The following is a 21927-nucleotide window of genomic DNA, read 5'->3' as shown; positions in this document are numbered from 1 at the left end:
GTGTCATGAGGTCCGGGGTTGTGGACGGTGAGGTCACTATTCTGTCATACCACAGTGCCGCTGAAATCCAAGTGGATTCTCCCCAAAGTTGAGATTTGGGAACTGCAAGAACTAGTTAGCAACATTAGACCAATGTTAGGAGCTAACAGACGGGTTGGCTGCACAAGATGAACCAGTTGTGAGGCACCACGACGCACTTGAGGTGGCTTCCGGAACGTACAGTAGTATCCGTCAGCTTTTCCCGTGGCTCATAAAAGTTCGTGTGGAGCTGATGATCTAGCGCAACATGGCTCACAAACTTCCTCGAGTTTGGGAACCAAATGAATTCCGTTGTCTCCCCTACGTAATCGAAGCATCACAGACTCTTTGCACTCGGTAACGTCGACGTTATGTACAAGTACGAAAGCACACAGGTATCTATCAACGGCACGTCACACAACCAGACTCCAGAGAGACTATACACAAGGGAGTGTCCAGGTCTGTTACAGCATGGATGGACGCGGAAGTGACAGCTCTAGACCTTTGCGGCGCCTTCTCCCTGCGGCCACCCCATTATCACTCCTGCAGCAAGACGACGAAGAGTCACAGCCTCGAAGACGACATGGTACTGATACGGCATGTGTGGCATGCCGTCGAAGAAAACAACGGGTATAATATCCCCTCGGCCCAATATTTTACGCCCCGTTTTTGTTGTTGCTCGCGCCAACTCTGGTCAGCACCATCATCTAACAACCGTCCTCACACTTTAGTGCAATGGCGTCCATCCGGAATGCGGTCAATGTGTTCGCAGAGGAGTTCCATGCGAGTGGCCCGATGTCGAGGCGACTAAAGTGACAAAGAGGAAATTCGCAGACATGGAGGATCGACTCCAAGCCCTCGAAGAGCTCTACGAGATTTTGCGGTCGAAAAACGAAACGGTAGCCATGGACATATTTCGACGTATAAGGGCTGGTGACGATGCCGGGACCATTCTGCGCTATTTAAAGGACGGGGATCTTTTGCTGCAGATATCACTGGTACCGGAATCGTGGTATCGTTACACATTTCCATATAGTGATGAGATACCAAGCGTCCTCCTGCAACACAATAACAACCCATATCTCGAATCAGCCATTTACAAGTGGTCTACCGAACGACCGGAGACGGAACGGCGACAATCTGAACCAAGAGACGACTTATCAGATTATCAAACCCAGTACATGGTGCCCTATCATGCAGCCAGGCTGGTTGATCACCGAATCGACAAGAGCATGCCGTCAAAGTGGACCATTGTTACGTCCAACGAAGAGCTTCTCAGAGAGCTTTTGAACATCTATTTTCTCTTCGAGTATTCGGCCCATCCATTTTTCAATAGGGATCTCTTCCTGGATGACTTGGTCTCGGGACGTGAGCGCTTCTGCTCCTCTCTCCTGGTCAACGTTATTCTCGCAGCAGCCTGTGTGAGTCTGGCTCTTCCTATACGAGGGCAAGTCTATCAATGTCATAGTGCTAATGTTTGTGTCTGGTTTTAGCACGGACACAAACAAGATTCCAGGCGGGCGGAGTACTGGAACCCGTCGACCCTACAATACAGATTCCTAGCCGAAGCAAGAAGACTTAGAGATCTCGAGGCGGGAAATCATAGCTTAACCACTATTCAGGCAGACTTGGTGATGTCGTTGACATGCAACATGAACGGGATAGACAAGGTTGGCTGGTCGTATTTGCTTCAGGCGTTGGCCATGTCTGAACAGATGGAGCTATTCGAAGTGCCTCCAGCGACTACTTCACGCGAAATGAGAGTAGCCCGTGCTAATACTGCGTGGGCGGTGTTTTGCTGGCAAGCGTATGCATCATTCTTTCTTCTCTCATTTTCTCTCTCTCGCTCGTCCTTTCTGACTCAAAGGTCACTCTCTACCCTTGGCGTCTGAGCTGACGCATTGATATTGGCAGAGCATATTGCTTTCACTTCTTTCATCCGCCGCTCGTCAAACAACCGCCGCGTGATCTCATGCCCGACCCATCGCAGGTTCCAAAGTGGTATCCAGAAAGTTGGATCATGTATCCCACCAATAAGAACCCGATTCGTATACACCACGCCCATTACATCAAGGCCATGGCCGAGTTTCGTGTTATCATGAACGATATTTCGACGGCTGCCTTCCCACAGCCCAGCAAGCCAGAAAAACTATCACTAAAACAGACATGGTCGTTTTACGGGAGGCTGAAATACTGGTATCACAACTTGCCCCCGTCGCTATCGGTCCAAAATGCTGTCCTCCCCTTCCAGCTATTGCAGCAGTGAGTCTTCTATCGCCGCGTCTCTCGACATGTTTTCGTCAAGCATAGACTCATTCTTTTGGCTAATTCCTTTGGAAAACAGCATGCATTATTTCAACGTGGTGCTCTGTTTATTCGAACCATTCGTCACCACGAGCCAGTCAGATAAAGAGAATGATGAGGATAAGGTGGAAGGGGAAAGCCCAGAGCAGGTCTTGCTAAATACCAAAATCCGACTTGAAACCGTGTGGAGATTATACTATCTTCGCCACGGGTTCGACTCCTACGACCCTTTCATGCTGCAAGTTCTAATTGTCCTCGGCTTCATGAGCTGCAAAGCTCTCTCTGGATCAGGGCTGCTATTGCAGCAGGCGGAGTTGTTTCGGTCGACCATGGTGCTCGCCGGCAAGGGCATGTATTGCCATGCGAAGAACTGCTTTCTTGCGGAAACGACCTTTCGCCTATTTCGACACACATTAGGGGCAGAAAATGCCCGACTTCTCAAGGACTATGGCGATATTATCGACGAGGACAGTCAGGAGAAGAAAGAGGCGATTGCCAATCAGGTCCGTTCCCAATTTCCAATCAACATTGTGAACATCGCGGAGAGCCCTGAGAATTACAGGGTGGATAATTTGATCGCTGCTTTCCAAGAGGCGGGATTATGGGATGACACGGAAGAGGAGGTGTTGAATTGAAGAGTTTGGCTCGATAGTCGGTCGAACTTGATAGTCGGAACAACCACCAGCATGCAGCTCATGTATTTATTTTCACTCTGCACGATGGCTGGTTGATTTTCCTGCTAAATTTATACCAGGTATTTGGGAAAGTGGTGACGAAAAGGCCCTTTCTGACTAGGTGTGTTGAATTGCTGGCTTTTTAAAAAGTAGGATTCGTTCCACTTGCTCGTTAACACCTTTGTGACTATGCTAACCGCCGTTATTTGCTCACCTTGCAGAGTTAATTTGGCCGTGACATTGCTGATGGAAATCCCGGGTACACCGGACCTTATTTCCTATCCAGGTCTCTAGCTTGTTGGAGAAACCAAGCCTCCAAGTATGAGGGGAAGTCTGCAACAGTGAATGAAAGCCAAGCTGAAAAGCCACTTTGTAGGCCCTGATCGAATGATATTGACGTAATTATGACCGTCGTTCTGCAGTGCAACAGCTCACACCACCGACTGGCAGTTGTTGCACAGAAATGTCGCACAAAACTACAACACCTCCTCCGAGGGCTGAACTCGTCATGAGCAATCGTACCAACCTGGAGCCGACATCACAAACCGTTCATTTCTGAGGCTCGAAAAGTCGACGCTAAGTGGGGAAGGGGATCTGGCATACGGGAACTACGATCGATCAATCAACTTGGTTTGAGTTAGTTAGCTCTTGGTTCGAGGATCCGCAACCGCATCCGGAAGCATTCCAACGTCACCGCATCAATTACTTTGCAAATTCAACCACTGGCAAATACCTCCCTTTTCCATCTTTCATGAGCCTTTAGAATACATATTGACAAGACAAAATGTTTGCTCAGCGCTTCATCCGTCGCCGCCCAACTATACCGTGGCAGGCGTGCAAGTCATTAGCCTTCAAATCCATACCAAGACGAACTCTTACATCAGAGCAAACCGAAATCGTCAAGTCTACTATTCCCGCACTGGAGCAGCACGGAATCGCAATCAACGCTCTTCTACAAAAGACTACTAGACGGGCACCCCGAGCTGAAAAATGTATTCAATACGACACATCAAATAACCGGCGAGCAGCCTGCTGCTCTTGCACACGCTGTGTGGGCGTACGCATCGAATATTGATAACCCGGCCGCACTTCAAACGACGATTTCTCGCATCGGTCACAAACACGCCAGTTTGGGCATCACTCCAGAGCAGTATCCTCTTGTTGGGGAGGGACTCTTGGACGCGATTAGGACTGTGCTGGGCTCTGCTGCCAACGATAAAGTTATTGATGCGTGGGGAGCGGCATATGAGCAGCTTGCCAAGTTTTTTATCCAATACGAGAGCGATTTGTACCAGAATGCACTCGCAACTCCGGGCGGTTGGAAGGGATGGCGAAAATTCTTTGTCTCAGATAAAGTCCAGGAGAGCGACGAGATCATCTCCTTCCATCTCACGCCGGTGGACAGAGATCTTCTCCCAGCGTACCGACCCGGCCAGTTTGTTAGCGTGCGCTGTTTCGTGCCGGAACTCGGGTCATACCAACCGCGACAGTATAGTCTGTCTGACATTCCCAACGGGAAGTCATTTCGAATCTCGGTTAAGAAAGCCTTTGCTTCTGATACTCATCCGGCTGGTCGGGTGTCCAACGTTCTTCACGAAGACCTCCCCGTGGGGTCGGAGCTGGACATTAGCATGCCATTCGGAGACTTTGTGCTTGACATTAATAAAACGACGCCGGTTGTGCTTATGAGCGGAGGTGTTGGGCTAACTCCCATGATGGCAATGCTAAAGACTCTGGTGGACCAAGCAAAGTCAAGAAAAGTTGTCTTTGTCCACGCCGTGAGAAATTCTCGCGTACATGCTATGAAAGCTGCCTTGGCTGAGATTGTCGTCAACAACCCCCAAGTTTCTCGGGCAGTTTTCTACGAAGAGGTCACGGATCAGGATCAACAGGGGTTCGATTACGATTTCGTGGGACGGGTTGAGATAAGCAAAATCAAGGACATGATCATGTTGCCTGGGGCAGATTACTACATCTGTGGACCGTTACCATTTATGAAGGCTCAGAGCAAAGCTTTGATGTTGATGGGTATCGACGAAGGGCACGTTCACATGGAATTATTTGGCTCGCCCTCTGAGTGAGAATGGGCACGAATTGTGGCAAAGTCAGTGTATTATTCAGAATGCAAGTTCTTTCGAGGGAGTATTATTAGTAAAAGGTACACACTTTCTATGCTACCTCGACCATTTTTGAACACCTCATGTTGTGGCTGCAAATTTGCTCATGGCACGGAGTCTCGCGCCATACCAATACAATAACCACATGCCAATAATCCCGATAACGCTTAGCCCTGCCAACAAGCTCACACCTCGGGCGACACCCAAATTGCCAAACAAGGGATGTGCGAATAACACGCTACCGCACGCCAGCGCGCTGCGGAAAAAGTCGTTCGCGGCAAAGAGACTGGCAGCATATTGAGGATAGCTCATGGGGATATAGATGAATAAGCACTGCAGAACAACGAAGACGCTGCCTCCGTATATGGTAACTCCAAGAGTGGGAACAATCCAGTGGATAGATTCTCTAGCTGTCCAGGCGAACATGAAGAGACCTATCGTTGGCCCAAAGCAGAACACCAAGGCGGGAAGCAGACGGCTTTCTTGTGTGGCTAAGCCACCCTTGCCTAGATAGCGCAGGCATAGGATGTAGGTAATAACGCCTAGTATACAGGCAACGAGAACATGGAGGAACACGAGGCCGACTTGTCCAGCATTCATGCCGTAGTAGACGGGGTATACAAGTGGAAAGACCTCGAAAACTGCGGTTCGTAATTAGCTTGGGTCAGGGTCAGTGATGGTCTGTGAACTTACAGGAATAATAGGTTCCGTAAATAATGGACGTGTATATCTGTACAAATAGTATGGAAGGATCCTTGATAGTAATCTCAACTGGCTTGATGATGGCATTAACTAGGATCGAAGTAGCCGATGCCTTCGGTTTGGAGAGTTGACTCGGCAGGACGAATTGTTTCCCAGTCAACTTGGAGAGTCGCTGCGCTCTTCGATACAATATACCGGCGCTGCTCGTTTCCGGGAGGAAGAGAAACATGAGAAACAGGACAGGAACCGAGGCCCATATAGTCTCCAATAGAGACCATCGCCAATTCATTGCAGGGACGGAATAGCCACTCAGCAAGGGGCCCAAAGCCGCTACATTCAATTCTGTCAGCAACCACTCTACGCCTCATAAATGAAAGGAAGGAACTCACGCCCGCAATACGCAGCAGATACCCACGCAAGCATAGCATATGGCAAAGACTGAAAGCTGTAGATGTCACCGACCGAGGCGCCACCCGAAGCTAAGCACGGAGAACCAAAGAACCCTTGAAGAAAGCGCAACGCAATAAGCTCGCCGAAGCTACTTGCCAATGCTGCAGGTATTGATACGACGACGAATATCACCATTGTGGTGATGTAGATGGGGTTTCGACCGATTGATGGTATTTCGCTGAGTGGCGAGAAGATTAGTGGTCCGACGCCATAACCCAGCACATATAGAGACAATCCTATAGTAGCCTGAACTATGTTTACATCGAATCTCTCCATTACTCCCTTGGTAGAGTTTATGTAGACTGATGATGACATGTAAACTACAAAAGTGTATAAACAGATGATGAAGGTAACGAAGTGCCGCTTGTTAGGTGACCAGTTGTACGGATTATCGGGGTCATCTTTGCCATACCAATCCACGGCAAATACGTCCTCATCGTGAGAATACTCGCACCTTGTAAACGAAGTTCTTTGTTTGTTCCATGTAGTTGCCGTTTCGTCAGCCCCGTCGACGTTTTGTGTTACAGAGTTGGTGGCTGCATGGGAAGCCTCAGCTCTGCTTGCGAGCACATTGTCAGACGACGAGCCGGAATCAGAGTCTTTGCTGAACCTCCGTGTCCAACTTGTGGGTATCTCAAACCCAGGGACCTCCTCAGCATATTGGAGATACCGGTTGCTGGTAAGCCATCGTAAGAGCTGCCCGATTGGCGCATCGCGCACCAAATCTGCCATTTGCCTAGCAGATTGTGTTACGGTTTTCAAGGTGGTTGCAATTCTTGAATGGGGGAGTTTTGTTGTGAGGTAGGAATAACTTTGTCTTGTTTGACTTGTCGTTCGAGTTCTGGTGGAATTTTACGAACTTGCAGTCAGCTTGGAATAGAAACTAAAAGTGGGCTTCCTCAAAAGTTATATATGGAATGAGGTAGTTGCTAATAGACATCTGATCCAAATCTGCTATGGGAAACTGCATAGGTCATCCCATCGGGCATATCCCAACCCCGGAATCTCAAAATTCCGCCTTCTTGTTGTCTCCGCCCCACGGAATTCGACAAGTCAGGGTCTTAGTCTGGGGTTGTTCATCACAAACATCTCCGAGTTACACACGTCGCACCTCGGAGGCGCCACCCGCTCGACGTCCAGACATCCACCGGAGGAGAACTCTACGCGTCTGCCTAATAAGGCTCGTTGAGAGTCTCGGCAGTTCAACGCATGGCCAAAATTGCCATAAGGATCCAGCGCACGGCCTCCTCTCAACCAACACTTCGTACGGAGTACGACCAAGTGTTATCACACAAGAGCATCCAAAGAAACACAAGGACGGGTGTTGGAACTCCATAATTGGCTGAGCTCTGTCATACTAATTCGGTCACTGCTCCCAGTGTAACCTCTGTTGGTTGAAGTAGGTGAAGCACACTTTGTTGTGGCCGGTGTTAATTCAACAAGTTTCAGTGCCTAGAAGACGTGTAGTACCATCAGCCTTGCTCCATGGAGAAATGCGAAATCTCGAACCGGCAAATTGTGTCCTACGAGTACAATGGGTAAAGTGCATAGGCGGCAGTTCCCGCCTGATGAGATGTGTGCTATCTGTTAAACCTGTACGGAGTACTCCGTACTCGCGGCCGGTGGTATGGAAGAGCACTTGGTCGTCTGAAGATCCAGTGAGATCCCATTCCGTGATGCTAACTATACGTCTGTCGCATCTCGCCTAGTACCGTCGTTTCCTGGTTTATGACTGTCTCAAATATGGTACGGATGTAGCTCCGAGCTCTCGATACGAGTTAGCTATATCGGCGAAGGGATAAGAAGACACGAGCTTCTATTTGGTCCTAGCTCCTCACGATTTCTGCCAACATGCCTCTTGATTCGAGATCGAGCAGACGCAGACTCCCTAAATCGTGGACAACAAGGCTTGACAGACTCAGTACGTGTCAAGAGTATCATCTGTCGTCAGCAACACGAGTCAGTCAACGTCCCGAGCAAATCAAACCCTCATTTGCGAAAATGACTTTTCAAGGAAAGTCCGCTCAATCTCCCGATGCCCCTTGGAGATGGCCAAGTCCAGCGGAGTTCGTCCGTTATTATTTCGCACATTCTGGTTCGCGCCGGCCCGTAGCAAGGCGTGAACAATGTCAATCTTGTTCTCGTAACATGCGCAATGTAACGGCGTCCAACCCTCTTCTTGTGGGATATTTGGGTTAGCGCCACACGAAAGCAGATACTGCACCACACTCATACTTCCGTGGTTTGCGGCAATGTTCAACGGCGTCCATCCCACACTTGTCTGAATAGACATGTCGCATCCACTTGAGAGTAGAATCTTGACAACTTCGATATGATTGCCTTTGGCAGCTGAATGGAGAGCCACCCAACTGCTATCGTTGGAAGCTCTGAAGTTCGCCCCGCGAGCAATCAGCATTCGGACAGTGTCAGCATATCCTTGAGACGCAGCAATTCCCAATGGCGTCGAGCCGTTGGAGTTCCGCGTTTCTATGTTCTCTTGCCGATCTAATAGTGCTTCTACTACTTGAGTGTGCCCGTTTCCAGCAGCTGAAGTAATCGCAGACCAGCCATCCTTGCTCTTGATTGACTGAGGGGGCCCTTTTCTCAACAACATTCTGACAATGTCTAAATGACCATTACTGCATGCCGAGTGCAGAGGTGTCATGCCATCGTCGTTTTCTGTTGCAACAACTGCCCCAAAGGCTAGAAGAGTTCGTACAATGTCCGTGTATCCTCGACCAGAGGCTGAGTGAATTGGCGTCCATTTCCCTTTACTTGACCGGTTTGGATCTGCACCAAATTCCAGCAACGCCTTGACAACCTCTTTTTGTCCATTTTGAGCAGCTGTATACAGTGCGGTGTGACCCTCGCCAGTTTCGGCCGCGTCTTTGTTCGCTTGTGCTTGTAGTAATAACCTGACAATCTCGACGTTGCCTGCTTTAGCAGCTGAGTGTAGCGGCCCCCAGCCATTCTTGTTTGGTATGTTTGGGTTTGCGCCTCGCTGTAGGAGAATTTGTACAACTTCGGTGTGGTTCTCGTCAGCTGCCGTGTTAAGTGCCGTCCATTGCGATTCTCCCACGGTATTGGGATTTGCTCCCCGGTCCAGTAGTATCCTCACTACTGGAGCATGTCCAGAGTCGGCTGCGAGATACAATGGCGTTACACCACTTTGTGTCAGCGCATCAATTACTGCTCCCCTGTCCAGGAGCAGATTCACGAGTTCAACGTTGCCCTTTGAAGCTACCTTATGCAGTGGTGTATTCCCGTCGTTGGATGGAAGTCGAATGTCCGCGTTGTACGATATGAGAAGCTTCACCGTCTCTACATGGCAGCCCTCCGCGGCTGTTCTGACTGGATTTTGGCCCAGGTAGTTGGGCTTGTGGAAATCTGCACCTTGTTCGATAAGGTACTTGACAACGTCGTGGTGGCCGTTGCTGGCAGCCGCGTTGAGAGGTGACACATTCTGCGTGTCTAATGGATGAATGAAATCTTTGTCAACCCCATGGCTGAGAAGAATCTTGACTGAACGGAGGTGACCAAACTTTGCTGCGCAGTACAAAGGAGTCTGTCCGTCACACGATGGTTTGCGAAAGTCTGCGCCATAGCGTATCAACATTTCTAGCGCATCCGGCTGGCCATGATTACAAGCTGCGTTCAGCGGTGTGAAGTCGTATTCGTTTCCAGCTTGGTAGTCGCCTCCGTGGGTGATGAGGTACTCGAGGGCCTCAAGTTTCCCCATGGCAGCAGCAGAGAACGCAGGGGATTGCCCGTGTTCTCCAGTTGCCAGAATATCTTCACCCCTAGCCACCAGTCTCTGGAGCTCAGCCACGTCGTTTTCTCGAGCAGCCAAGATAAAGTTTGTCGGATACCTCCCGTCGTCCGACTCTTCTTCTGACCCCTCGTCTTGTGTAGGCCCAGGCTGTACGGCCTGCGTGTAAGGAGGAGGAGGCGCCGAGTTGTAGTATGAACCTGCTTGGTTCCATGGTGATTGCGTAGGACCAGGTGCCGGGTTATAATTTGGGTGAGCTGAATTCCACGAAGGTTGTGTAGGAGGAAGAGGAGGAGCAGGCGTTAACGCAAAGGAGTAAAAGGAGCTAGCTGCCGCAGCCAAGCCCTCCATAACGACCGCCATCCCTTGCCGTTCAGCTTCATCAGCGCTATCAATCCAGGATATACGCCTTACATTCTCTATGGCCGTCTGGAGATTCCTGATCTCAATGTCGAGAACAGCCAAGGCAGGTTGCATTTCATGAGGAGGCGCAAATCTCAGCAAAGCCATGCCCCTATTCAACTGTTAGTATAATTCCTAAAGTCCTAATAAGACTACTATGGTTGCCATTACTGGACTCACATTCTAATCAAGTTTGCGCCGACTTTCAGAGCCATGTGATGACTTTGTATCCGTTGTCGCCTCGATGCTATCGCCTTCACTCGCCGGCCCAAAGCCCATGCCTTGGAACTGGCACCTCGCAAACCGCCACCACGTCCGCTGGTGACAACAGGCAATAAATCCTTTTTCAGACCCTCTAGGGTCACTCCGGTGCTGTTCAAGTTGTGTTGAATGTTTGGCCACATGCCCAAGCTGGCAGATGGGTGCATCATCAGTGCGGATGAGCCGGTCCTCCAATTGAGGTTAATATCGTCCAATACTTGCGAGACATAGTGAATATCCCAACCCAGACCGGCTATAGTTGAGTCTTCATCAGGTACCTTGTCGTGTACAATGCTGTTGGTGAATCCAACGAGCTAGAACCACGGTCAGTTTAGGTTACATTGGAACGTTTCTGAGCGAGATTCATGGCGATATACCTCAAAACATGACCCCTTCAAAGCAGCCGAGCTACTAGCTATGGACAAAGGATCCATTGCCGAATCAGTATCACTCTACGCATCACCCGACACCAAATTCAATGTCAATTCATGCTTGGCAAGAATTTTGGCTGCTGGTTGCCTTCCGTCAGCCACGTGACAGGCTAAAGCTGGGAGATCGTCTCTTTTTCTGGGAAAGTGAATGGGTTTCACGTTTACGATGAATACGATGACGGTGCCCCTCATTTATTCCCGTGCAGATGCCCTCCATCTCTACGCTTGGCTCAATGTAGCAATGCTGAACACAGCTGAATTAATGTGCTGTCAATGTGGCGTGAAAAGATGTTGTGGTTGCAGCGCCCACTCGAGCCAAAGTGTATGATTGTTGTTGCTGCTCAGTCTAAACGACGGCAACGTATTTACGCGGCAAGTATTCGGGGGCTGTCAAGGAACTACATGGTGTATTCAACAAGGGGATATTTGTAGTATGTATTCTTCGATGGCCATGCTACTCTCTGTAGCCTACCAATTCCCATGACGGGAATTGCATGTTGTGATTGCCTATTGCAGGAATAAAGAGACAATGAGCGCAGAGACTCTGTGCTAGATCGCCATAACTTTGACAACCCGACCTGTTTTTTGCAGTTTCCAAGCTTTTCAACAGGCTAATGCTCCTCGGGAATCGTTGTCAGTGTCCAGAGTTGGCTCCTTTCGCATAATGGCGGTGTCAACTAAGCTGCGCTACAGCCGGAACATTTCCTTGATGGGCAACTATCGCAAAACAAAAAAAGGGCCCATCGAATAAACATCGTACAATAACCGCGACGCTGAGTTTGTTGCGAAGATTGGCGTGTTGTGAATCGTTAGTCGAGAGTGACCTTTATCTGTGACACAACCGTCCGCCAATGTAAGGCGGACGATGGTTTGATAAACTGCTCAACTGTATTGTAGCATGAAGTCGCCCATACCGCTGTATATTCCCCGTCTCGGATCGAATCGACCGGCTTGCGAAACCACCCCCCGTTAACTAGAACGTATTCGTAATGGCCGTCGTCAACATCGCAGGCCGTGACTCGGTCGTAACAACAGCGATGCCCTATACCCAAAGTAAGTCAAATGACAATGCGGATATTTGCAACCGCAGAAAGTCAGGTCACCGGAGGGCGAATCCAGGTATAAATACACCTCTGGAAAAGAAGCCCATCGGGCGAGTCATCGTGTGGATTCGCCCGGTAAATGCAATTCAAATAGAAATAGAAATACAAGGCAGTCATAATATCATCACAGGTTGACGTTTTGATCAGTGAATAGTAGCACGGTGCCCGAAATGGGATTATGCACCCACACAAAATACGCCACCAGGCTGGCCGGACCTTACGGTTCGGACATACCAACACGGCTGTAATAGTGTTCGTCGCAATAACGTCTCGGAATCTATTATGATTTATGTTAATCAGATCTATAGTATAGGTACCTACATACTCGATACCAAATACAATAATAATTCGCGGTACAGAGCTCCATAATCTCCACGCAGCAAAGCAGCTGGATTCTGGTGGCGTGGTATATATATCTTGGAGCGAAGAAAGTTATGGTATGTACGTCGTCGTCCCGGCCAGACTCATCCTATAAACACTTTCACGCTGCGACGCAAACACATTGCTGATTTTTGATCTGTTCAAGATCCCCGTCCATGCCCTAGTAGCTACAGTTATAGCATTCCACATCCAAATAGTCATTAGAAAAGTCATCGCTGCCTCCCACGTTACGCTGTGAAAAAAAATTTGTTCGTTCGACGTCGCTCAGTATAAATCGCTCCAAGTGATATTAATCACTTTGGGGTGTATCCTTTCATTCAAGGTTTGCTGGCTGACGGCCGCGCCAGTCCGATTGTTGAATTGTCTTTTGTGCTGCAAATTGGACCGTTTTCGGGTCAGTCCAATCGTAGAGTTTATCAATCTTCAAAATCTCCATCAAAAGCATCTCCTTCGTCCGAATATTCGTCGCTGTCCAAGCCTTCGTTTTCAAGATCCGGTGACATTTGGGACATTCCCGTCACTGGACTGGCACTCGATGAATTCAGTGAAGTCGAACCATTTCCTAAAGAGTTGTCAGTCGTGATGGATGATGGACGAGACACATCTCGACCACTCTGGTTCGTCTTTGGCGTCGACTTACCATCCAAACTTGGAACAGAATAAACACTGTTTACGCGGTTTGTCATGTGAAGGTTGCGAACAAACTTTGACGCCTCGTTCTTTATCCATACATCGATGTTCGGATCCTGACATCCCGAATGGCCTATCAGGAAATTCTTAAGCTGGGACGACTCCTGCAAAAGTTGCATATACTCGGCCTGTAGCTCGTTGTGGATGGATTCGAGCCCGGATTTCTTCTGCTCCAGGTTATCAGTCCACTGCTTCTTTCGCTTTCGACATTTTGACGCGGCCACGCGGTTCCTTTCAAGGGATCTTTGGCGTCGATTCCTGGATTTTTTCTCCTTCGGTTCCTCGGTTGGTTGTGTTTTGGACTTGGCTGCCTCGCGTTTCGGCTGTTTTCGTGTCTTGGGGGCTGTGCTTGTTTTTGTTTCCGCAGAGGGCTTCTGTTTTGATGATTTTGTCGTCGTTTCTGTCGTCTTCTTGGATGCCTTTTTGCTGGGCTTGTGAGATTTCTTGGAAGTGTCGTCAGGGGACAGCGTCTGGGAGTCAGTGCCTTGGCCTTTAATGTTGGAAGATGCGCCAGAGGTGTCGACAACGGGGTCTAATGCGGTCGGAGGATACTGGCACCCGTTGCTGAAAGGGTATAGGTTCCCTTTGAGTCCCCCAAGTTGATTTTCGAAGGGGGCAGGTTGAGATTTCGGTCCTCCTGGCAGTCCTGACAACGGATAGGGCAGCGTATGAGTCGTTCCATCGTCGAAGAAGTTTGCCTGAGGAGACCTAGTGAAGGATCGATGGGCAGGGTCAAACAGTACTGGGTCGATCTCGTTTTCCCCTGCCATCTGTCCAATCAAAAAGTCGGCCGTGGACATATCGCGGTGTTTATTAGGGGGGCTGCCAGGCGTGGGTGGACTGTGCAATGCGAAAGGCAGCTCGGGCGTTTGATTGATTTACTTCGCAAAAGTAACAATGATAACTGCACGGAGTAATTTGGTAGTAATTGTGCAGCTTCTCGTCTTTCCCGTCTTTGAGTCCCAAGCCGACACACCCACTCGGTCGCGTTAAGCAGGGGGGTACTCCGTACTGGCAGTGTTGTTCCCTTCCGGGCTCGTCGGCGAAGGAGATGCAACTGAGGCTGATCTGATTGGAACTAGAACTAAACCAATAAACACTGGGCCACGGCGGGCTGAACGATATTGGATCAATGCTTATGCTTTTTGGCGCTGGTATTGACTCTTTTGAAACGGAATGAGAGGCTTTTCAAAATCCGAGTAGTTTCCAAGCCATGGGATGTTTCGGCGTGCATTGGCCTGCAGGTTTGCTTACGGGGTTGGAGAGCCGGTTTGTCCTTTTATGAGCGACACCCTTTTCTGTTACCGTCAATCAACCCATCCGCCGTTTGGAAGCTTGAATGGGGCAACAAGTAGCTTATTGATTTCAGTGGCTGTCAAGATGTGACCACAGAAAAGGCACTGTGCCACTTGGATGCCTCTGTTGGGCAACTCTGTGGGAGATCCCCTCCACAAAAGTCACAAACATCGAAGCGAAAACTTGGCTACTTCAAGTTTGACACAATGAAGCGTGAGCATTACATGTGTTTCCAGATATTTAAATGGACTTTGTTCGGACCTGCTTCCGTTCACGGTTGTTATTGGTTTGCATTTGCTTATTGATGGTGGTTGTGTTGCGTCAGTTCATCTGCTACGACCTGCCGACGGAGACAAACCTCCATCTTCCCACTTGGACCCTGCGGGCTCTGGCATAGTTTCAGATAAAAGGTACTGTACTGTACAGTTTGTGTAAGTTCCAGTTATCAAGAGAGGTCCTCGGAGATATTCTGCCCAACGGTGTTTCTCATTATTAAGGCGGGCGCAGTGCCATGCAGCTAACTGTAACAAAACATTGTCGCAAATCATGCCACTGTAAACTACCACCAACTTGGGGAAGGCTCCTGCAACTGGTACTTCGTACATGCTGCCACCGCATTTGGTGTCTTGTGTCTTGTGTGCCTGGGGTGGTCAACGGTGGATGGCTAGTCCCAGTACCCTCAAGCTTTCGTCTCTTACACCACCACCAAGTTGCCGCCAATGAAATCTCCCGGACCCGCCTCCGGGCAAGGAGATGGCTGAAGATGGGGAAACAAGGCCGAGGAGGAAAGTCAAAACGATGAATTGTTTGCGTGAGGTAATGATGGAGCACTCCTCTGCGGGAGTCCACAAAGCTTGGTCGCCCTGGACATGTGCATGTCACTGATATACCAAACGAACAGCGAGAACTATTGCAACGATTAACCTACGGATTCTATAGTTATTTTCAAAAAAGCCTGCATGTCTTGTTAAAGCGAAGCTGGATGGACTCTGCTTCCTCAATCGGTTTGTACCAAGATTTGGCTTGAGAGCATGTCACTCCCAACGTACAAGAGTCAAGATTATCATTGGCCGATGGTCGTCCATCACAGGTGAAGTTACACGAAGTTTCAACGTAAATCCCCCGCTGTTCCCAGTGGAGAGTCGCCCGAAGGCATTCCATCCTATCAATACCTGCCGCCAAGGAACGCAGCCTGATGACGCCTCCGTCTTCTCTGTGGCCGCGGAACAGGAAGGGGAGGCGGCGGGCGGAGCATTTTGTCCGGGCTGGCATAATTTAGGTTCTTACAACGAGCCAAGACGAATATCTCAGCTTGTGGACTGGTAATTCTACGTCCAACTAAAACGGAGCGAGGGGTTGGTCAGTCATCTCCTTCAGCGCAGATGGTGTTTGACAGTTTACAGTACCTTACCAACCCTCAAACCCTGTACAGGGGTCGCATACTCTGCTTTGTAAAAGACGCGGCCGGTTGCGGTGGCAAATGACGTGTGCACCAACTTCAAAAAAATGTAATTCGATATCGGGATAACAGCCGTAAGGGTTCTTATTTGAATGAGATTGCGCCGATGATATCATACCTCATGATTTTGAAGTCATTCGTGCGGATCTGTACCTCTCCACGTGTCAGTTCGCGCGATATCGTGTGGCAGAAAAAAATGTACATCATGAATAATTTTCCGCCCGACATGGAGAAATTCAAAAATCTCGATCTGAATTATCGCAGCTTTCCAATTGGCATGAGAGCATTTCAGTCACGGAGGGATCAGCATGATGGTCCTGTGCGGCGAACTGTGTACAAAAATACGAAGTACCTGCATAATACGTCACAGAGCAGATCTTATTGGACATGGGGACTGCTTGCATACGGGCTGAGAGGCTGTGAGGGACGGCAAGAGTTTCTCCGATATCCGATTATCCAGTCACCGTGAAGATGAATTCACTGGCTTGGCTGGGTGACGCCGCTTTTAGCCTGAGCAACCAGACAGTGGCGTCAACAAGTTCCCATCGTCTCGCGCCAGAGTGCCGTGGACAACAACACCGTCTTTTCTACCCCGTATTCTCTTAGAAAAACATGGTCTTTTACAGCTCTGTATATCCTCATTCAACTTGCAATATTTGTTGTCGTCACTCTTCGATTTGCTCTGCAACTACAATATTGAAAGAACGAAGCCTGATTACGTCGAGAAATCATGTTGCTCAACCAACGACTTCTGCACTGCCCCTTCAGCAAGGCAGGCAGGCAGGCAGACAGAACGACAGACACGGACTGCATTTCAGCTCATCTTCCTTCATATTCTCCAGTTAGCTCTTTGCAATCAATCATTTTTCGCTTCTCGCAGGTTCTTTTGTGACCGTCGTATCGTCTCTTCGTCCCTGTGCTTCGACCCATCACAAAGCCAAATTTCTTGTCGGACTCGAGCCACTCCACGTTAACGTTGTTTTCAACCTGAAATATAAGAATTCTAGGAAATCAGCGTCGTCTTCGTCTAGATTCACATCGACAACAGGTTATCATGGCGCAGTTGAGGTATTGCTACGAGAGAGCTTTAAACCCAACCAAGTCAGAAATCCGACTTCTATCCATCCTCCCAGGCCCACCGTCAAGCGACATCGAATGCACCATTGAAATAGCTTCTTTGTGTCACAGTCTTCCATATGCTTGTCTTTCCTATACGTGGGGGGAACCGGGTGATGTTGCCGTTATTACGCTGAACAGTCTCCCCTTCACCGTTACCAAAAGCTTGTTAACGGCTCTGCATCATTTGCGAAATGACCAGGACGTCGTTTAAATCTGGGTCGACGCAATATGTATAAACCAGAAGGACAATAGCGAGAAAGCGTCACAGGTACGTCAAATCTCAGAAATTTTTATGAAGTCAAACAAGGTTGTCATTTGGCTAGGGGAGGAGGCCGACGACAGCAGCCACGCCATGAAGTTCATCCACGCTATCGATCGCCGCGCAGCGTGAAGGAGAATCCAGCAACAAAAACCCTACCGCACCATACCAAAATACTTTGACGACAGAGCTTTGGTAGCCATAACAAAGCTGCTCAAACGACCTTGGTGGTACCGGACTTGGACTATTCAAGAAGCAACATGTGCGAATGGGACGCTCGTTAAGTGTGGCAGAGATACTACCGACTTTGTAGCTTTCGTGGCCACCGCAAACTGCCTAGCACATCAAACTCTGGGACTGCCCCTGCAACATCAAGACGGTTCAGTTTTGTTGTCTTTGCAGAGGATCATGGCACTACACCAACTAAAAATGGAGCGAGGCCTACCAGGCCATCACCCCGACGTGTTAAATCTCCTCACCTATTTCCGGACAAGCCAAGCATCAGACCCTCGCGACAAAATCTTTGCATTTGCAGCCTTGACAACAGGGAGACAAAGCGCTACTATAAACCCGGACTACACAATTCCCGTTAACGTGGCATACATGAGGTTTGCGTACGCTGTTATCAAGTCACAAAATGACCTAAACATCCTAGGCTTTTGCCAGAAGTATATACAGACAGTCGAATCCTGGTCATCTAGACCTATTGATCGGGACGTCATCCCATCAACACCTTTACCTTCTTGGACCCCCGATTGGACAATAATGACAGAAACAACTACCTTTGCCAAGTACGAGCTGCCGGCAGACAGTCAATCTAAAAGGCTATACAAAGCAACAACTTCCTTCGAACCCTTCGTCCGATTGATTGAAAGTACGAATACATTGAATGTCCGTGGTTGCACCTTCGACAGGGTCTTTATTCTTGCCCCAGAGATTACGTCCTCGCTGATATTGACTGCAATGCAGTCTTGGCATGAATGGGTAATGGCTCAATATGAAACCACTAACATGCCACCTGGCTTGTTGCACGATGCTTTTCTTCATACCATTGCAGCAGATTTAACGCAAATAGAGGGACGCTGGGTTCGGGGCATTTCGGCGGAATGGCCACTTCCAAGAGCATTAGACGATACTGAGGAACCTTTCGACTTAGTTTCGACCATGGGGCTGGCGGTACATAGCCGACAATTATTTATCTCGGAGAAGGGATTTCTGGGTTTGGTTCGATTTGATGTTACTAGCGGAGACCAAATTTGTCTTCTTCATGGTGGACAGGTGCCTTTCGTCTTGCGGGAAGTTGGAGATGCTTACCACTTTAAGGGCGAATGTTATGTACACGGCTTGATGGATGGGGAAGGCATGAATTATCCACATGTCTGGAAAGATTTTGCTCTTCGATGATATCGCATTATCTTGACATTGTGTACTGATTTCCGGCCATATTTCAACCGCTTGACAATTATTTTATATTACCCTTGCATTAGTGCATCACTTTGCAAGAAACACGCTTGTAAAAATCGATGATGGAATAAATGTAGCAAAAGTGCGTATTTCAATGAAGAGAACACAGCTGTTATTTCCTGTTCTGCATTTAGATCATATCGCATAAATGTTGCATATCTGTACACACTTTCAGGAACATCAACTTGTGACAAGAATGCATTTAGAGTCTGATTTAGAGCAGCAATAGAACTAATACTGACCAATAAACCCAACCGGTTTTTAGCCCGACTTTTCACAACGCGCAGAGTCCCCAAGACCGAGATCCGGGTAAGAGGTGATCGCTGCATCACGTGACACCGTGTAGTTCAAGACGCGTCCTTAGTCGCGCTTGTTGCCGAATTCAACACCGATCAGACCAAGGCGAGGCATTCTTCTATTCGGATTCTGCGCATTACGAACTGCAGTTGATTGCTTAAACTGCTATCCCACTCGCTTGATTTTACCTTCAAGTTCAATCCGCTCCCCTTTCAACCCGTCAAAATGTCCGAGCAGTTATCCTCTCCTCGAATCACAGCCGCCTACTTGGACAGCTTCGTTGGTCGACTCGTCACAATTGTGGGCAAGGTGACACAGCTGCGAGGTGATCAGGCCACCATTGATTCCGACGGCATCGTGACTGTGGTCCTGAACAGGGTACGCTGGCCGATTCCAAACCGTCTTTGACGAATGCACAGAGTCAAATTTAGCTCATTGGACTAATCATGCCTCAGGATGCGCACCTCACCAACGGGAATGCCGTCCAGGTTATTGGAAAAGTCAACCCAGATCTGTCGATAAAGGTACTCAGCTCTCGGGATCTAGGCAGTGATGTTGGTAAGCTACACCATGGACCCTTCGACCTCTTCAGCTTGGCGTTGTGCTGACAACTCGGCATAGATTTTGGACTTTGTAGCGCAGTGGTTGAAGCCACACATCGGCACAAGGCAATTTTTGTCTCTGAAAATTAAATATCCAGGCGCAATGCCCTAATTCAACAAAAAATTGTTTACGTTTTGAGCATCAACGAGTGAACCGACTGTGCTACCACTTTGTGCAACATGACTTGCTCGCTTCTAACTGCGCAGTTGTTGAGCTACGAAGCGTCGTCACTGTTCGTACTAACAAAAGTTGCAGGAATTTAAACTACGCACGATCGTTCTAGGGGATACCTATTCGATATTAGTACCGCACGAACTCCAGTCGACCGTTTTGGCTGCGTTCGAAAAATGCCACCATCGACCACGAGGTTCTCGGAGCTCACCTAGTAAGGCTTCAAATACAGGCACATTGGACAAGATGGCTGCTTTTCTTCAATATTTTGCGCCTACTATTTTCATCGTAGCAAATACATGTGGCCCTGCATCGTGGTTTTCAGAATGGATGGACCTGCCGACCACTCCATCGCTGACACATAAGCTCGATATGAAACAGGAACTCGGCTCTATTTCATGTTCTGGAAAAGATACATGGCACCGGCAAAACTCTCCTGTCCGGAGGGTACAATCTCCGCCGGTGGCGCGATGAACCCGTACCGGCCTGTGTCACGAAGCTCTATTGTGAAGACATTGTCGGCTTTGAGGACATCCTGGGCCCAATCCACCGAGCCACCAGCAACCTGGTAAATCGTGTTGCAAACTGGACCAAATCTAAAGGCTTTTCCATGGATGCGTTGAATAGCAGCTGAAGCGCCTTTTGCAAGGGATTGTAAGTCGTTGTTGTTTGGCGGCACCAAGCTGCAGGAGTAGCCATACGCTATGCAAAGGTGAATTTCATCCGTGTTAGTGGTTATTGACAGAGGCGCATATCTACCGGATTTCTTCTTGTAATGGGGAAAACTTACGCGTCATGAAATACTGGCCGAACGAGTGCCAGTCAATGTACAATTTGATACCCTGGCTCTGCTTGATCTTCTGGAGGGACGATACGTACGATTTCACCTCTGGCGTGTTGCCTGCTGACGCGCCACGGTAGGTCTCACTGCAAGGGCTCGTCGATGAACCAGGACCATCCCACTTGTGTGGCCAGTTTCGGTTGTTGTCAGTACCGACACAAGTCGACCCTTGGTTGCGACCACGATTCTTTCTCCACATACGGTCTGTCGTTTGGGAGTACTTGAAGCCTGCATGTGAGACGCATTAGAACGTGCGAGGCTTTACATATTTCACAGACACACACAGAATGAACGATTCCAGGATTAGCCACCACAAGGGACAACTTACCATCAACGTTGACAATCGGGAATATGTAAAAGTCATACTTGTCAACAACAGCCTTGATGGCACTATCGGTAGGATACTTGGTGATGAGTTCTTTAGATATGTACTCAAGAGTCTTCCGAGGATGGTCTGTTAGCCTGGTTTATCTTTCAGTGTGAAATTGAAATGCATAACAGAAAACTGACCATGGCGACAATCCATTCTCGGGCGTGGACGGTGCCATGAAAAACGACTGCTGGCTTCGCACCGCCACCAGAACTCCCGAAAATGTGCAGACCAGTGATGGTGTTGCCCTCGCCCGTTGTTCCAGAGGTAACGACTTTGACGTTGCTGGAGTATTGAGCTGCCATATCTCTCATCCACTGCAAGTGGTCATTGTAAGAGTGAAATGACTGAAAATAGGTGTCATTGGCTGAGCCGGCTGTTGTTCCGCTCAGATGCATTAGCAGATGCGTCTCTTATTCCGACAACTCGAACGACGACTGGGGGCGAGCATGATTTACCTGCATATGCTTGGAAGTTGCCTTCATCAGCAATCGATGCGCCGAGGTCTTCGTGCATAACTTCAAAGCTGCGTCCTCTCATGGCCCTCTCAAAAGCTCCAAGTTGGCTAGGCGCAACTTGAATATCGGAAAATGCACCTCTCTTGGGTGCCTTCCAAGTGCTGAGATTCAACCGTTGAATAAGGCTCTGGAGATAAGGGACATCATTTTCCATGACTGGGACCCGAAAGACCTTGTAGCCGTCATACGACACCTTGCCTTCGGCCGGCATGGCTGCCGCCGTGGCTA

At 48.9% G+C, this 21927-nt stretch overlaps 11 protein-coding genes across 11 annotated transcripts; 6 read left to right on the top strand and 5 right to left on the bottom strand.

Moving 5' to 3' along the window:
* Positions 1 to 1652: 1652 nt before the first annotated feature.
* VFPPC_17911 (hypothetical protein) lies at positions 1653 to 1910 on the top strand (the record flags this gene model as incomplete). The annotated part of the gene is made up of 1 exon (XM_022429584.1): positions 1653 to 1910. The coding sequence occupies one exon, from the start codon at positions 1653 to 1655 to the stop codon at positions 1908 to 1910; it is 258 nt and encodes an 85-aa protein (XP_022285362.1).
* Positions 1911 to 2363: 453 nt separating this feature from the next.
* On the top strand, positions 2364 to 2957 carry VFPPC_17912 (hypothetical protein; the record flags this gene model as incomplete). The annotated part of the gene is made up of 1 exon (XM_018285509.2): positions 2364 to 2957. One exon carries the CDS (start codon positions 2364 to 2366, stop codon positions 2955 to 2957), a length of 594 nt encoding a protein of 197 aa, XP_018142689.2.
* Positions 2958 to 5194: 2237 nt separating this feature from the next.
* VFPPC_06481 (cycloheximide resistance protein) lies at positions 5195 to 6997 on the bottom strand (the record flags this gene model as incomplete). The annotated part of the gene is made up of 3 exons (XM_018285507.1): positions 5195 to 5754; positions 5807 to 6145; positions 6205 to 6997. 3 exons carry the CDS (start codon positions 6995 to 6997, stop codon positions 5195 to 5197), a joined length of 1692 nt encoding a protein of 563 aa, XP_018142687.1.
* Positions 6998 to 8246: 1249 nt separating this feature from the next.
* VFPPC_16338 (ankyrin repeat protein) lies at positions 8247 to 11131 on the bottom strand (the record flags this gene model as incomplete). Its single annotated transcript, XM_018294091.1, has 3 exons — positions 8247 to 10548; positions 10617 to 11011; positions 11075 to 11131. 3 exons carry the CDS (start codon positions 11129 to 11131, stop codon positions 8247 to 8249), a joined length of 2754 nt encoding a protein of 917 aa, XP_018142686.1.
* Positions 11132 to 13028: 1897 nt separating this feature from the next.
* Positions 13029 to 14102, bottom strand: VFPPC_06479 (transcription factor ATF2; the record flags this gene model as incomplete). Its single annotated transcript, XM_018285506.1, has 2 exons — positions 13029 to 13174; positions 13253 to 14102. The coding sequence occupies 2 exons, from the start codon at positions 14100 to 14102 to the stop codon at positions 13029 to 13031; spliced, it is 996 nt and encodes a 331-aa protein (XP_018142685.1).
* Positions 14103 to 15543: 1441 nt separating this feature from the next.
* Positions 15544 to 15870, bottom strand: VFPPC_16337 (hypothetical protein; the record flags this gene model as incomplete). The annotated part of the gene is made up of 1 exon (XM_018294090.1): positions 15544 to 15870. The coding sequence occupies one exon, from the start codon at positions 15868 to 15870 to the stop codon at positions 15544 to 15546; it is 327 nt and encodes a 108-aa protein (XP_018142684.1).
* A 464-nt stretch (positions 15871 to 16334) lies between these two features.
* Positions 16335 to 17031, top strand: VFPPC_17913 (hypothetical protein; the record flags this gene model as incomplete). The annotated part of the gene is made up of 2 exons (XM_022429585.1): positions 16335 to 16486; positions 16584 to 17031. The coding sequence occupies 2 exons, from the start codon at positions 16335 to 16337 to the stop codon at positions 17029 to 17031; spliced, it is 600 nt and encodes a 199-aa protein (XP_022285361.1).
* An 80-nt stretch (positions 17032 to 17111) lies between these two features.
* VFPPC_17914 (heterokaryon incompatibility protein (HET) domain-containing protein) lies at positions 17112 to 17387 on the top strand (the record flags this gene model as incomplete). The annotated part of the gene is made up of 1 exon (XM_022429586.1): positions 17112 to 17387. The coding sequence occupies one exon, from the start codon at positions 17112 to 17114 to the stop codon at positions 17385 to 17387; it is 276 nt and encodes a 91-aa protein (XP_022285360.1).
* Positions 17388 to 17864: 477 nt separating this feature from the next.
* Positions 17865 to 18839, top strand: VFPPC_06476 (hypothetical protein; the record flags this gene model as incomplete). The annotated part of the gene is made up of 1 exon (XM_018285505.2): positions 17865 to 18839. One exon carries the CDS (start codon positions 17865 to 17867, stop codon positions 18837 to 18839), a length of 975 nt encoding a protein of 324 aa, XP_018142683.2.
* Positions 18840 to 19421: 582 nt separating this feature from the next.
* VFPPC_14055 (replication factor A protein 3) lies at positions 19422 to 19888 on the top strand (the record flags this gene model as incomplete). Its single annotated transcript, XM_018291826.1, has 3 exons — positions 19422 to 19574; positions 19652 to 19754; positions 19818 to 19888. The coding sequence occupies 3 exons, from the start codon at positions 19422 to 19424 to the stop codon at positions 19886 to 19888; spliced, it is 327 nt and encodes a 108-aa protein (XP_018142682.1).
* Positions 19889 to 20361: 473 nt separating this feature from the next.
* On the bottom strand, positions 20362 to 21910 carry VFPPC_06475 (carboxypeptidase; the record flags this gene model as incomplete). The annotated part of the gene is made up of 5 exons (XM_018285504.1): positions 20362 to 20672; positions 20761 to 21039; positions 21140 to 21251; positions 21322 to 21557; positions 21640 to 21910. The coding sequence occupies 5 exons, from the start codon at positions 21908 to 21910 to the stop codon at positions 20362 to 20364; spliced, it is 1209 nt and encodes a 402-aa protein (XP_018142681.1).
* Between the last annotated feature and the right edge of the window lie 17 nt (positions 21911 to 21927).

The sequence above is a fragment of the Pochonia chlamydosporia genome, chromosome 5 (assembly GCF_001653235.2).
Source record: "Pochonia chlamydosporia 170 chromosome 5, whole genome shotgun sequence".
Classification (NCBI taxonomy): Eukaryota; Fungi; Ascomycota; class Sordariomycetes; order Hypocreales; family Clavicipitaceae; genus Pochonia; species Pochonia chlamydosporia.
This window is presented reverse-complemented; position numbering and strand designations above follow the sequence as displayed.